Genomic DNA, 14,475 nt, shown 5'->3' with positions numbered 1-14,475 from the left:
TACCATGTACCCTAGCTAACGTTCACCAAGCTCTTCAACAGAAAAGAAAAAAAAAAGATTTACAAAGCCACGGTGCAAGGTACAATTATCAGAGCTGCGGTGTTCTGTCGTAACAGTCTGACGACTGAACACTACATGTTCTAAAATTGTACCTTGCACCGCGTTTTTTTAAATGTTTCTTTTTTTTCGTTAAAGAGCTTGGTGAACGTTAGCTGGGTCACCCAAGAATGCAACCAACTATAGTCACCTTTTTCAAAATGCCTGGGACGCTCATATCTGCTCATTTCACTGTGATATAATGCTTCTCATATGCACAAAACTGCATCTTTTGTCACATTTTCTAATTATTTAATGTCAGCGGTGCGCGGTTTCCACTGCACTTGAAGCGAACAGCTAACAGTGGCCTGGTTGCGTGCCAAGGTAAACGAATGCACCCTTCAAGTGTTATATAAACACCCTCCGCACACAATCAACCCTTTAAATCTATGTGACTATGATAAAAACTGAACTAGAAAAGCAGTTTTCATCATCTTGCTGGCAAACGTTCAGTGCAGGTCTAACAGTGGAAAATCTATTGCTATGGCTAACCTCCGCTGAGTGGAATTGACCCTCGCTCAAACTTAATGAGAGCAGCCTGGTGAGTGCTCAAATTCATGTATTTCAACTTCTGAAGCATGTTTGGATTCATATTGCTTCTAAGTATTGCAACACATAACAATATCAATACACGTAACAATATCAACACAATATAGACATTGTGGCAATCGCGTTGTGGTGCGATGTACTTGTTCAGCGGCACATTGCAAGGTTATTGGTTTTGTCAGCGTGTCTGCGAGAAAACCCATCATCACATTTCAATGACTTGCGGTTGTCGCTCGCACCGGAGTCGTCGTTGGCAGAGGTGTCCTGCCAAGGAAGCCCCTGTGACATGAAATGAAAAGTACAAGAACGACCGACTAATGCACAAAAACATTTTTGCTTGCTTCATACAGTGTGCCTCTCTACATGCCGTGGCGCCCAGATGCCGTACATTTTGTTTCTCACGGGGCCCGCTAAGGTGGTGCCACAGCGCAATGCAAAAGGCAGATTGCATGGAAGCACCATGTGGCATGAACATTACCTCATCTACAAACATGAATTTATTTGAAAAAATATTCATCAGCCCTTTCACTCTGTTAAGAAGGACGAGCATCGAAGCTATGGTGTGTTTTACCTCAATCGACACATCTATTTAGGCATTATCATTATTACTATAATTATTGAAGGACACAGACAGCGAACACTTCCTTTTAACTGTGAAGTGACTTATTCTTTTTTTTTTTTAATGAAGTAGTGGCATGTACAAGTACCGCCACATGGCAGACGGGAATTCCACAATATTTGCAACTTCACTGTGAACTACGTGATTATGAAAAGTAGATGAAATTCAACATTATGTTAGAGTCATCGTAGCAGCTAATCGTCATATAATTTATTTGTGGACAGTTTCAATAAAACAAGAGTTACAGCCAGTTTCTGTAACCATACTCCCTCTGTAGACAGTCATGTATTGACAGCAGACAGCAATTCTGTAACGTTTACAACTTCACTATGAACTAACTAATAAGGACAAGTAAATGAAACTCGGCGTGATGATAGAGTTCTCTTAGTGGCCAATGTCAGTATGATTTTTTCCAAGATACCTACATTAGATTGGGAAGTACAGAGCATTCGCAAGAAATTGGAAACGAAAACTTTTCATGTCGACGCAAAGCATAGACGAACGGACATTGACCACCACTGGAGAGTCGCTACATATATACAGCTTCACAGTAAAAGGACTTAATTGTCATGTGGTGGCTTCCCACAGGGTTGCAAACTATAAATTTCTCTACGTTGTCCATGGATGCAACCGCCTTCACCACTTCGGCCTTTCTAGTTGTGAGGAGCTCTCGTGGTAATTCCGTATCTTCCTAGTCATGTCGACGGACTCCGTAGTGCTTATCGATGGTCTTTCAGCAGTTTTGTGTTGACAAAAATGCAGTTCGGACCCATCACGTGAGGGCAAGTGAATGGTTTGTTTTCCTAACTGTTACAAGATTGTGTCGTTTTTGTGTTCTCTTCCGCTGTCCCCGTCTTTATTTGCGGTCAATATGATATGCAGTAATTAGGCCAAACTCAAGTTCTTCAGGAGCTGTATTCTCAGTCTACTCCAGGTGGTGATATGATCATTTTTTTTATGCAGCTAAACCTCGATATAACGAACTGCAATATAACGAAATTCTTGATACAACAAAATATTTAAGGGGGCACGGGTCTTAAGAACTGAAAATTGATTTTTGGGAACTACTTGTTTCGGCATCTGTAATGCCTAATCTACACCGTATCAAAATTACTTGCCCAAAAGCGCACCCTAAGTGTCAGAAAAAAATTATTTTCTCAGTGCAGATGGCGAGAAATGACGTCAAAAATGCACAGAAACACCAGAGTTCATGGAGCCATTTCTCGTCTTTCCCGTTGCTGAGCACCATCATATTGGTATCATTCAAAAGCTCGAAGTTCCACCTTTCAGTTCCCTGCATCCTCACCGACGATGGCCACATAGAAGAAGAGAAAACATAAAACAGACGGGGCGGTCTGACAAAACCCGCGATGCACGCGGCCCTCCTGCTGGCTCAGTGCACTGAGACGCGCCCTTTTGATTGGCTGTTGCTATCGCAAATAGGCCTAGCAGACGAACTTGTCTGCTAGACCTGGCAGTGGCTCTCTTCGACAACCGCTGATATGCCGTTTCTTTGTTCATCGTATGGCAAACGTAAGCAGCAAATCAACCCTTTCTAAAAAAAAAGTTTGAAATCAAACACGCGTCCATGAAAAGCGAAGTGCAAGCTGTCTCTACTTCCTATGGCAAGAAAGGGGAGCAGGTTATCCCAAAGTTCAGATGAGTCGACAAGATCGTGCCGGAGAGAAGTCACTACATTGCGCAATTGCATGCCACATCGGCAATAATACAGCAGCGAAGCTAACTATTTCCCTCTATCTCCACGTGTCGGTTTTACTTTGGAGACTGCAGACGATGTGCCGATGCCTATTCTCGTGCCTCCCGCGCATATGCGGGTTCGTGTTGGTGCATTCCAGATACTGTTACGAGCCTATACATGAGCTTAATGTCTACATCAGCGGAAAAAATTTTACATTTTTTAATTATATTTTAATTATTATTTCCCAGTTTTTAAGCTTGAAATTTACATTTTTGCCAGTTTTTTTTTCAGTTTATTCCCAGTTTTTTTTTTTTTTCACGCATAGCTTTTATAGTCTCAAATTTTGGGATCAGCACTGTGTTCATCCTACTCATTCAATTCTCGTCATTTTTTTTTCCCTGAAAGCAGGCGAGTCAGAGAGTGCACAAAAAACTATGACATAGTGTCTTAGGATATTTAATTATTTTGAAATCCTGCAGAAATCACCAATGAGAATTCACCGTCACTCCTTTATTTTTTTTTTGCACGATTTCATCACACTCCAAAGATTTACACTAGCGCCACCACTCACACACCTTGGCGGCGGACGTGGAACGTCCTTTTTTGCCGCAGGTGTCACGAGTACGTGATTTTTTTTGGGTGAAGGCAACTGGTCAATAAACCCACATTTGCTACCTGAAGGCATCAATGTCTTAAAGCTGCAACTATAGAATTTTCATGACTTTGGCTAAAGTACAGATACAAACATTCAAGTGCTAACTTGCGGTATTTGAACATCCAGGAACATACCTGCTTAATTTTAGCTTTGTTGTTGCAGTAAATTTTTTTGCAACTCACGTCCCAAATTTTTTGTAACTACTTTTTTTTTTATTGACCTCAGAAAAAAATCTAATTCCATATTTATAAGCAGCACACAAGATTGGATGTGCCCTGAAAGTTTCATGTGTCTAGAGCGAGTATCAAAAAATGGTTGTTTTGGATGCCATGTCCCCTCATATTTTTTTAATGATGTTTGTTTTTTTGTACTTTTCTGAAAACACAAATTGTGGGCTCCACGTAATAGTCAGGCCTCAATATTTCAATACCAAGAACAGATAAAACCAGCTTTCTTTTTTTTGCAGAACGGAGCCTAACGTATATACTATGAAGTATACCAAGCAATGTTTTTTTTTTTTTTAACTTTAGAAATGAATTACTTTGCAACAATTTCTGCCACATGACTGCCATATTTTGTGGGCTTGTATTCAATGGGCCATAAAATATCTATTAAGGGTCAGACATAAAAATGTGCTAGCTATCCTTCATTCCTTACTCTGTATGTTATCTAAACATGCCTTAAAATAACTTTTTTGTTGTGCCATTTATTTTCCATCGTAGCCTTAAACAATGGAAATTAAATGTTAATTATCGTAGAGGCTAATTGACCTACAACTAAACTAATTACATATCTGAAATCAGCACAAAAATCTAAAGAAGAATGAAGAGTTTTCATTAATATTGATGAACATTATTTCAATCGCAGTGTCCCCCTTAACTTTTCATAACCTCTTGTCCATATAACACAATGTGTTTAGAACCTCAATATAACCAAGTACGTTCGTATGTCATTTCAATATAATGAAATTTTGCTTCCGCAGCAAAGGAATGCCAAGACAATAAATAGAAACTTCCTCGGACACAGATGGTCAATTGATTGAATTACAAGTGGCTGCTTGCAAACACACCTCTCAAATCGCATGCAGCGAGACAAGAGCGACCACCGAAGTGAAGCCACATCATGTTCTGTATAAAGTCCAAGTGCGAGAAGATCCATTCGTACCCCGCAAACTTTGTGGTTTAGGTGCGAGTGAAAGTATGCGAGGGTGAGACAAGAAAGATGGTGGCTTCATGAGTGACGCCTTCACGCAAGAGCAAAGTGAAAGAGGGGGAGGGGAGTGAGCTTGTGGTAACGCAGTCAAGTGTGTGCGAGGGTCAGTGTGGGAACGGCTAAGTTGGTGCTTCACGATTTCTGGCACAGATCTTCGTTGTGGCTCCATGTGGCTGTAAGCACGGCTGAACGCATACGCGGCCACACGCCCTGCTTTAGAGGTTATTTGCGGTGTGTGCAAACAGTGGGCGTGCCGAGATGGTGTGGCATCACGTTAGCTGTCTTTCTAAGCATCTACAGGGTGTCTACCAAGTTGACATTTCCAAATTCCCAGAGTTTTCCAGGTTTTCCCTGAGTGCCATTGCAAATTTCCCTGAGTGATGCAGAACTATGTTTTATATCAACACGGGCTGGAACCATATCGCCTGATGCTGTCACTCTCTAGTAAGCACATGAAAAAAAAAGCAACTTAATCCAATTTGAATACTAAGGAGCAGTGTTTATCTTATTCAAAAAGAGAATAGAAGGCAGGGGTTAGTAAAATGCACAGCAAATAAAGTGTTTTCGAAAACAATTGCAAATAGGGTCAGACATTATCAAATGCGAATAAAAAGGAGATGCATACAAAGACGAATATTTTCTAATATGAGCTATTTCTATCAACTGATAGCAACCTCATTCGGATGAGGCCTGAACTCTGTCACAATTGAGATTCTTTCTCAACAGCACGTAAGTCAACCTCAACAGTACTGACATACTCTCAGCCCGCGCACGACGCCCGAGTGTTGTGTTGCACTGCTTCAAAGGGTGTATTTTGGTTTGTATGAGGGACACCTGCATCTCGGCATCAGCCAAAACTTTACTTTTTGAGCTCAAGCTCTTTCAAAATGGCGGCAACAAGCTTCCTTTCTCGTTTATTCCTCAATGCGTAGGTCACTTCTGTTCTTGTCCGCCTTCCGCCACTCGTTCGCCCCAAGGACCATTTGAAGCATCTTGATCAGTTGCACAGTCCACGACCGATTTTTCTAGCTCCCTAGGGGCCGCGAGAACGTCCAAAAAATCGGCCAGTTGGAAAAAAATAAATGCGTGTCATTTACTGCCCTTAGGGGCTCAAACCGCCACAGGCATGTTCGAAAACGCTCTGAAGGCCTGTCGGTACACACATTAGGCATACCTGTGCTCGCACTGTGACAGGAAATGCCGAGTGCCCGCATGTATAATTAAGATATACATACTGTATTCCGTGGCAATAGCCCCTTCCCACGCTTGTTATGCTTCACTGCAATACTTTTCCGTAAGCTTTACTGAGTACCGTTCTTTACAGAGGCGAAGCTGACTTTCACGAACTGGCATTATGCAACGCACCGTGTTTTCCAAGTTTCTAAGCCAATCGCGAGGACCACAAAGGTGGAGTCCGTGCCATTGCTGACAGCAGCGAATTCTTTCAATAAAAAGTTCAGCACCCAATGGCACGAAGCTTCATAGCGAACGTCGAAGCAGCTAGGCCTAGCGTTGCCGCAGTGGCGGCAACGGGTGCCAGCGGATCTGTGTGCGAGAGTGCCGGTTCGAGGCGGCGAAGTAATCAAAACGGCAGCGGTGGTGCCTTTGATTAATGCCGTTTCGGACCTGCGGTCGCGGCAAAACGTCCGGAAAATCGGACGGCAGAGAGTTCTTGCATCGGAAATTTCACACGTTCTGATACGTTGACACTATGGGGTACGAGGTGGCGCCGCGAAGCCGTCCAAATTATCGGGAATCCGGAAAGTCGCTCGTTGACTGTACACTGGCAACTCCTCCTGCCAACGACAGGGCGTCAAAGACGATTCATTACGATTCCTGTCTGCTACTCGAGCCAGCATTACCGCGACTTTCGACTTTTTCAATAATATTGCCGCTAATTTGCCTTGATAGAGACCCAAATTCCCTGAGTTTTCCCTGACTTTTTCCAGACTACTCAAAATCCCTGAGAATTCTTGGTTTTCCCAGTTTTCCTGGTTGGTAGACACCCTGATCTAGCATTGGTGGTTGCATAATCTCGAGTTTCGGCGACATGTTGGAGTGAGATGCAGACAAAGTATTCGCTCCCCACTGCTGGCACTTTTCATGATAGCATCATCCCAGTGTGGGCAATGCTATTAGCTGCGGGGGCAGAGGGCATGCAAAAGCGTGGCTGGCTTCACTTAATTCATACCACTGATGTGAAGATACCGTATTTACTTGCATAACGATCACACTCTACTAATGATCGCACCCCTGATTTTGTCATCAAAATTCAATTTTTTTTTCTTTCCCGCGTAACCATCGAACCCCGAACTTGCCGCAGTGATATGTCGTGTGCCGGGTCTAGCTAATGATGATTGCGCTTACCATCTGTTGAATGCTGTCGAATGTTATGTGAATGACTCTTCAATACATACCAAGCGGTCTGCACGCACTAAACATTCTTAAGTAGATGCCCCATTTTATTTCTTTCATCCCTTTCCACACTTCCCTGAAAAAAAAAAAAAAACGCTACGACCAAACTTGCCTTGGCTTTATTGATTTGTAGGCTTTATAATGGTTGTGGTCAACAACAACAACAAAGGTGCCTTTCGATTCTTCTTGACTGCACCCATGGGCATGCAACAAATTGCGAGCGGCAGCGATAATAGTAGCATTTACACGGATATGTTAGAAGTCTACCCTATTCATACGCCGCCGCTTGTAACACAGCTAAGATATTCGCCCCCCCTTAGCGGAAACATGCCATATTAGGATAGTGGTAAAGACAAATGCTGCAATTTCCACAGCATACCCGCCTCTTGTTTCTATGTCACTGGCAGCTAAGCACGCCCATCTTTGTTTCTGTCCACTTAAAGTGGACATGGCAACATTACTGCCACAGACTTGCCGATATCAACGACATTATTCATCACTGATTTGGAAGAAACTGTTCCAACGCGCGTAATGTACTCAGGAAAAGAAAAAAAAATCTTGTTCGGCGCGTTTGGCTTGCTCCGCCAGCCGCCATTTTTGTTTTGGTGTTCCACACTGTTACAGTGGCAGCCATGGCAGCAGCAGCCTGTTGTCGTCCTGCAGCAAATGTGGGATGAAAAAAAAATTTTTTTCTTTTCGCGGGAATCTTAACCCGCATAATGATTGCACCCCTGAGTTTGCGGCAATTTCTTTGACAGAAAAGTGCGATCATTATGAGAGTAAATGCGGCATTATCCATGTGGCATGAAACCGTATTTTTCGTTGCCAACTCCCAAATTCACCAAATAAATGGTTTTCTCATTCAAATTTGCTTTTTCAATTGTCCGATAATTTGTAAAATTTTGCAGCCCCTTTCCTAGTAAGAAAAATCAATCATTGACTGCAATTATTTGCATAAAAGGTCAAATTTCAATACAACGAAATTTCAATATAACAAAGTAAACTGCCGATTTTACCTTTTTTGTTATATTGAGGTTTAACTGTATTCGACATCACTCGGCACCAGAAGTGTTGGCACCTACGGGAAACTGCGCTCCTCGCACAGTACCAAGCTCGCCATCCTGGCACTGTGCCAGGAATGCTGTCGCTCAAAGATGCCGATGTGTTCAGTGCTGACTCACGCAATGGCCTTCTCTATGCCCTAAAGTGATGGACAGAGAATACTGCTCCTGAATGCCTTCCTCTTGAGAAACATGTTTTGAACTGAGTAATCAAATATGCGCTTTGCTATATCTGATATTTTTTTGGATATTGCAGTTAATGTTTCATTATAGCCATTGAATGGTTAGCCCATTGAAATAAAGTGTGGCAAACCAAAATTTTTAATTTGCTTAATTATACTAACTGATAATTGACTATATCTGTGTTCTTTATAAGGAGATATGACGGTACCAAAAAGGTTATGGAACAAATGCCTTCAACAACGAACAGGCTTTATCTGAAGAGTCGAAAGTGTATTCAACAAGATATCTTATAGCAAGTCACTGGAGACATCCTTCATTGCATTTTTTTTTTTCTTCTGCTCTGTACAACCTTGAAATCGCCCCCACACCTCGGTCCGTCAAAGAGTGCATCAAAGAGTCTTCCAGCAGACAGTATGCACAACTGAAATTGGCAACAAGGAAAACAGGCTCACCGTGGTCTCGAGCCACAAGCACCAGGGTGTGCTCATCTCGACGGCTAGGGGTCTGAAGTAGCCGAATTTCCCCTGACCGTTCGTCCACGTCAAACATGTGGCTGTCTCCCTCGTGAATTGAATACAGCAGTTCACCATTGGGGCCCTCATCCAGGTCAATGGCCTCCACCTAGCACAACGCCAACACAAGGTCTCTGTGCCAACAGTTTTCATTGTGTAGTTTTCGTAATTACTTGCTCATGGTTCGTTTATTAATGTCCTGTTTAAACTGATTAAGCCAGACAAGTTATTTAATATAGACCAGCTTAGAACACACTAATTAATGGTTAAGACATGGTTGCAACAAGTCCCCAAGCCAGTCTCCATAGAGCCTAATGTATTGGCTGACTACCTAAGCTGCAGTGGCTCGTATGCCTACCAGTCAGTGCATACCAAGATTACTTTTTGTCACATAGTGGATAGCTATGCTGCCTCGAGTAGCTGACACTGCACTATGCCCCAAAAAGTCTTCTGCCCTTTTGGAAAGAGCGGAGACCGGTATACCAACAATTCCAGTTTTGGCACAGGAGCAGTGATGTCCTTATGAATGTATTCTGTGGCTGCTTCCCTACTGAGCCTAAAGTTCGGCATACCTCTGTTACGAAGTCAGCATAGCCTGTCCGCCACCACCCATACAGCATATTGCCTACAGAAAGAGAGGCGGTTAGCCACCAAGTTCAAGAATTTAAGAATGGTGATGAAATGCAGCCATTACATGTGGGCTGCCTTTATGCAGGCAAAAGATTAAGAATTTAAGGCGGGGTACAACTTCTTTTAATTTGTTCAGCGCCATTCAGTGTTCTGGTTACTGGTTAGCAACTCATCCCTGTTCTGAAGGTTTTGAAATTGGCTCGTGTATATATACGCACCTTCAGCACAAGGTCCCCAGGCTGTGCACTGACTGTGATGACCGAGTAGTAAGGCCGGTTGACAAAGATGGGTGCGTTGTCATTTGCGTCCATCACATGCACACGCAGAAGCGCGTGGGCAACTGCCCGTGCTGAGCTTGCCTCCAGAGCTAGCTCATGGAGAGCCTGCTTCTCCCGGTCAAGCGGTGCCAGGCAACGCACCAGGCCTGAGTGGGCACCCACAGCAAAGTGGTCGCTCGGTGTGAGCAGTGAAAACTGCACGGGCTCCCCAACAGCTGCACCAAGCAAGGACAAGAGCAGCACACGCTGCTCTGCTGGCTCGTTCTCACGTACGGCTGCCTCCCAGAGCGGCCGCACAAAGCGCAGGTGGCCCACATTAGCACGGCCAATAGACACCATCACCAAGGTGGCCGTCTCAGAGCGACCGTCAGATGCCGAAATCACCAGGCGGTAGAGCCCCTGCAACCCACTGGGTTCCCGCACCACAACCTCACCAGTGTCTGGTCGCACCTGCACATTGGCAAGTCATAGCGTTTGTCAGAGGTGCACACAATTTACTCCTGTTTTACGAGTGGAAGTGCTACTTGGCATACAAAATTGCTGGAAAAACATGGACAAATTTTATATAAATCTTTTCTTCTGATTTTTCTTTTTTTGCCAATCACGCTATGAGTTTTTTAAGGTTCTTAAGCTATTTAAGGTTCCTCGGTAGATGAGTAAAGTGAACCGTATGTGCAATTTAGCATAATTCATATTCTAAACACCATTTGCTGGTGTGGTCTGTGCTGCTAATACCATGGGGAAAAGAAACTAGAGGGGTCCTGAAACAAAAATTTTGTCGTCACCCCTCCCCACTACCTACACAATCGCCATGATATGGGGCCTCAATTCCAGAAACGTGCTGGCCAAATCATTGATCATCCTATTTTCTCCGATTCTGAAGCCATCTTTCTCCATAACATGGTCCCAAAAATTGCTTGCACATAACAATCAAATATTAAACCTGAAACCACATGTCATGTTCCCATGCCAGAAGAATTGCAGTGAAAGAGAAGAAAGGAAATAACAGCAAGGTATGCTGAATCGAAACAGAGAAGAACCACAAAAAGAGTTGGCAACGCAGTGTGTAACGCGGCAGACGTGTCTATAGCTGTGCCCTGGGGAGAGGAGCGGGTGGTGGCTTAGAAGGCTTGGCTTGCAGAGAAGACCCACTGGCAATGCACCAATTTGCTGTCCTCCTAGAGTACCGCAACGGTGCATCATGGTACCTAGCCTGGCTCCTACTACCAGTCTCACTCTGTATGATGATGGCCAGTCCAGGTTATATTGAACTCATTACCACACACCGGGCCCATTCTGTGTTACAGCACAGTCACACAACTACCAGCCCAGTCTTGTGTCATGGTTGCAAGCCTACACTTTATTCAACCCATTACCACACACCGTACCCCATTATGTGCTAGGGCATAGTTCCACGATTACCAGCCTCACTTTGTGACATGGTGGCCAGCCTAGGCTTCGTTCAACCCATTATCACACGCTGGGCTTCGTCCTGATGGATATGCAGGTGCAGTGTCTGTTTGTTCAAGGCTGTGCTTTACTAGGCTTTAGCTACTTCATTATAAATGTTTGCGCACAGAAATACAGCTTGTCTCTGTCTGTCTCCAGTCTGCATGTGTGATACCCCATTTGTGGCATCTGAAACACCCTACCATCAAGCAAGCGTCATTGCCATTGTCATCATAAGTGATGAAAGCAGCACTGGGTTTTTCGGAACAAGAAAAATTGCAGTTTGGAGCAGAAAAATATGCTTTTATACTAGTAACATATTGCTCTGGTACAAATTGTAAGCTGTGTATGCAAATAATGAAAAAGGACACTATAATACTTCATATTTCTTTAAAGATTGCATTCATTATTCAATGCATATTGCACTAAGATGAAATTTGTCTTCTTTTTTTCTCGGCTTGCTATTCTGTTTTTAACATCTTAGCATTCTAGGAGATTTAATTTACACCCTTTCCACGGGCTCTGTCTGTCTGTCCATCCGTCCGTCCGTCTGTGTGCATGCATACATAAGCATATAAGTATGTATATACATATGTATGTATGCGTTTATATATACATCTGTTTGTATGTATCTATGTTTGGTTGTATCTAACCATTTTTCCACATGCCTAGGTCACAGTTACAAGGTACAAGTGCAATTATTGTATCTGATACAATACATTCCATTTGTATTTTAAGATACTCCACGAATTTCTTATTACAGTCGCCGACCGATTTTCCGGACTCCAAAAATTCGGACATGCCCGATTATTCGGTCAGCTTCGCGGCACCGCCATTCTCCCCATAGACCATAATGTATAACAACTGCCGAAAGTTCGGACACCTTGCAACCTCTCGTCTGATTTTTCGGACACTCCTTGAGCCAACTCGGTCGAGAGCACCATGCACCGACTCTGACCGGTGCATGGTTCCATACATCGTTCGACTTGCTGAATGCCATGTTTTTTTTTAACAGAGCTTCCTTGCTGCCCCACGAAGTGGCGCTACTGGAAATCCCCGCTCATCATCATCGTTTCTGCCTGGTTAGAGTGGCTCTGCAGCAGTTCCGGTTTCAGCTTAGTAAGCCATGTCAAGACAATCCAGCAGCTTATTTGTTTCTTCGCGCACGACGCTGCGAGCAGGCCACGTTTTTCGTTTGTGCGCTGTGTCGAGGTTTCGGTGATCCAACGCGGTGTACGGAAACATCGCGTCAAGTGTCTAATGGCGCCGACAGTGCCCGCACAGACTTCGCTGGGGAATGCCGGCTAGCGGGTGCCGGGAGGCCTAAGTCGCCTTCCGATGTGCGCCCCACCTGACGCGGAAAATGTTCTTCCGAGACCTGCGCAGTAGTTGCATTGCGGTTCCGGACACCGTCTCATTTGACAGTTTCATAGGTGCTGACACTGCTGTATTGACATGCGCAGAACTCGACGACGGCAAGATCATTCGTCAGGTTTCTGCTGCACCGCCGGACGATGACTCAGAGTCGGAAGATTACTCACCATGTGCTACGCTGCCGTCGCATGTGGAGCGTGTACAAGCAGTGACTGTGCTATCAGCCGCTAATAGTGACCGTACGACCCTCTCCGAGATTCAGGCTTATCTGATTGCGCGTAAACGGAACAGCGTGCAACGGCGCATTCACGCTTTCTTCCAAGCCTACTGCCAAGCCCGAATAAGTGCATGGAAATAAAGGATTTCATTTTTTTTTCTTAATCTGCTTTTTCGGACACCTGTTTATTCGGACATTTTCGCAGTCCCCGTGAGGTCCGAATAAACGGTCGGCGACTGTATAGGCTTACATAATACAGCAGCATATGCACAAAAATGCTCGCTTGGAGATTTCTTAACTCCGACCAACCATATTTAATCTGAATGAGATGTCTTTTAGTCTGTTAGTATCTCAAAATTTGTCTTTCTGGCTCAAAGTATAATATTGTTACGGTGAAGTGAAGGAAGAAGTTGAATCGGGCTAGAGGAAGATGAAGTCTGGCAGTTGCCTGAACGCCATATATGCCATTTGTAGATATACATTATTTTACACTTGTGGGCCTGCTTTCTTCCTGCAACATTTTGGTGGAAGGTGCAGGGTACAATCACGGAACTTTGCAGCGGACGTTGTCTACCTGCCGCCACAATGGCAAATCAACCGACACAAGCAACGCCTCAGCAGCCCGTGCCGACGGTCATCCTCACTCATCCACGGGACCTGGGGATATGCTGACTAGGAACATCAACGCCGACAGTGCTCCACCAAGATCCAGCCGCTCCCCGTCTCCGCAAGGTCGTAGGTCCCGTTCGCCTCTCGTTCACCACTCTTCGTCCCCTTCTGCAACCGGTCGCTTCGCTTCGAGAAACTAGGCGGTGCAGCTCCCAGAGTTGAAGCTGCAACTCTGACCAGGCCCACATATCCTCTGTTGACCCTACCTACATGTGGAAACCTACTGGACATTGAAGTTGATGGCGTTCCTGTTAGATCTCTCGTTGATACAGAAGCGCGGCTTTCAGTTATGAGCGCTGCTCTCCGCCAAAGGCTCAAAAAGGTTGTGACACCCGCCGTTCCGTGCACTGTGCGAGTCGCCGATGAAAGTACTTCACCTGTCCTTGGAATATGCACAGCACATGTGACCATTGGGGCCCTTATACCGTTGTTCTATTTATCGTCCTTGAACACTGTCCAGACGACCTAATTCTCGGCCTCAACTTCCTTTCGAAACACTCTGCCCAAATTGACTGCTCCGCAGATGTTGCACAGTTAGATCTGCCGCTTCCTGCCGACGCAACCACTTGTGCTTCACATGGCTTATGTTCTGCTGAGTATGCAAGGCTGTCTCCACAGGCGGCCACAAATGTCCTCCTGATGCCCTGTCCTTCCATACCTGATGGCGAGTATGTCGTGTCACCGCTTACTGAAGTGGTTTTGTCGCGCAATATTGCCCTGCCAAGCACCTTAATCCGGATGCGCGAAAACTGCACTTGCGTGCCAATCCTCAAATTTGGATTTTCGTCGCATGTGTTGCCACACGGTATCGCTATAGCGCATGTCACTCCTTTGGAAAAATTTGAGGTTTCTTCTCTGAC

At 44.6% G+C, this 14,475-nt stretch overlaps 1 protein-coding gene across 2 annotated transcripts in view; it reads right to left on the bottom strand.

Moving 5' to 3' along the window:
- Positions 1-14,475, bottom strand: part of LOC135919943 (fat-like cadherin-related tumor suppressor homolog) — a 375,972-nt gene that overhangs the window by 256,581 nt on the left and 104,916 nt on the right. For both annotated transcript variants that reach the window (XM_065453965.2, XM_065453966.2), the window contains exons 13-14: positions 9,847-10,356; positions 8,939-9,107 (exon numbers count right to left, since the gene is read on the bottom strand). In XM_065453965.2, coding sequence (XP_065310037.2) covers positions 8,939-9,107; positions 9,847-10,356 — 679 coding nt within the window. The remainder of the gene's footprint in view (positions 1-8,938; positions 9,108-9,846; positions 10,357-14,475) is intronic.

Source organism: Dermacentor albipictus, chromosome 3, assembly GCF_038994185.2.
Source record: "Dermacentor albipictus isolate Rhodes 1998 colony chromosome 3, USDA_Dalb.pri_finalv2, whole genome shotgun sequence".
In the NCBI taxonomy this organism is placed as follows: Eukaryota; Metazoa; Arthropoda; class Arachnida; order Ixodida; family Ixodidae; genus Dermacentor; species Dermacentor albipictus.
Note: the sequence above shows the minus strand (reverse complement) of the source record. Positions and strands in the feature narration are given on the sequence as shown.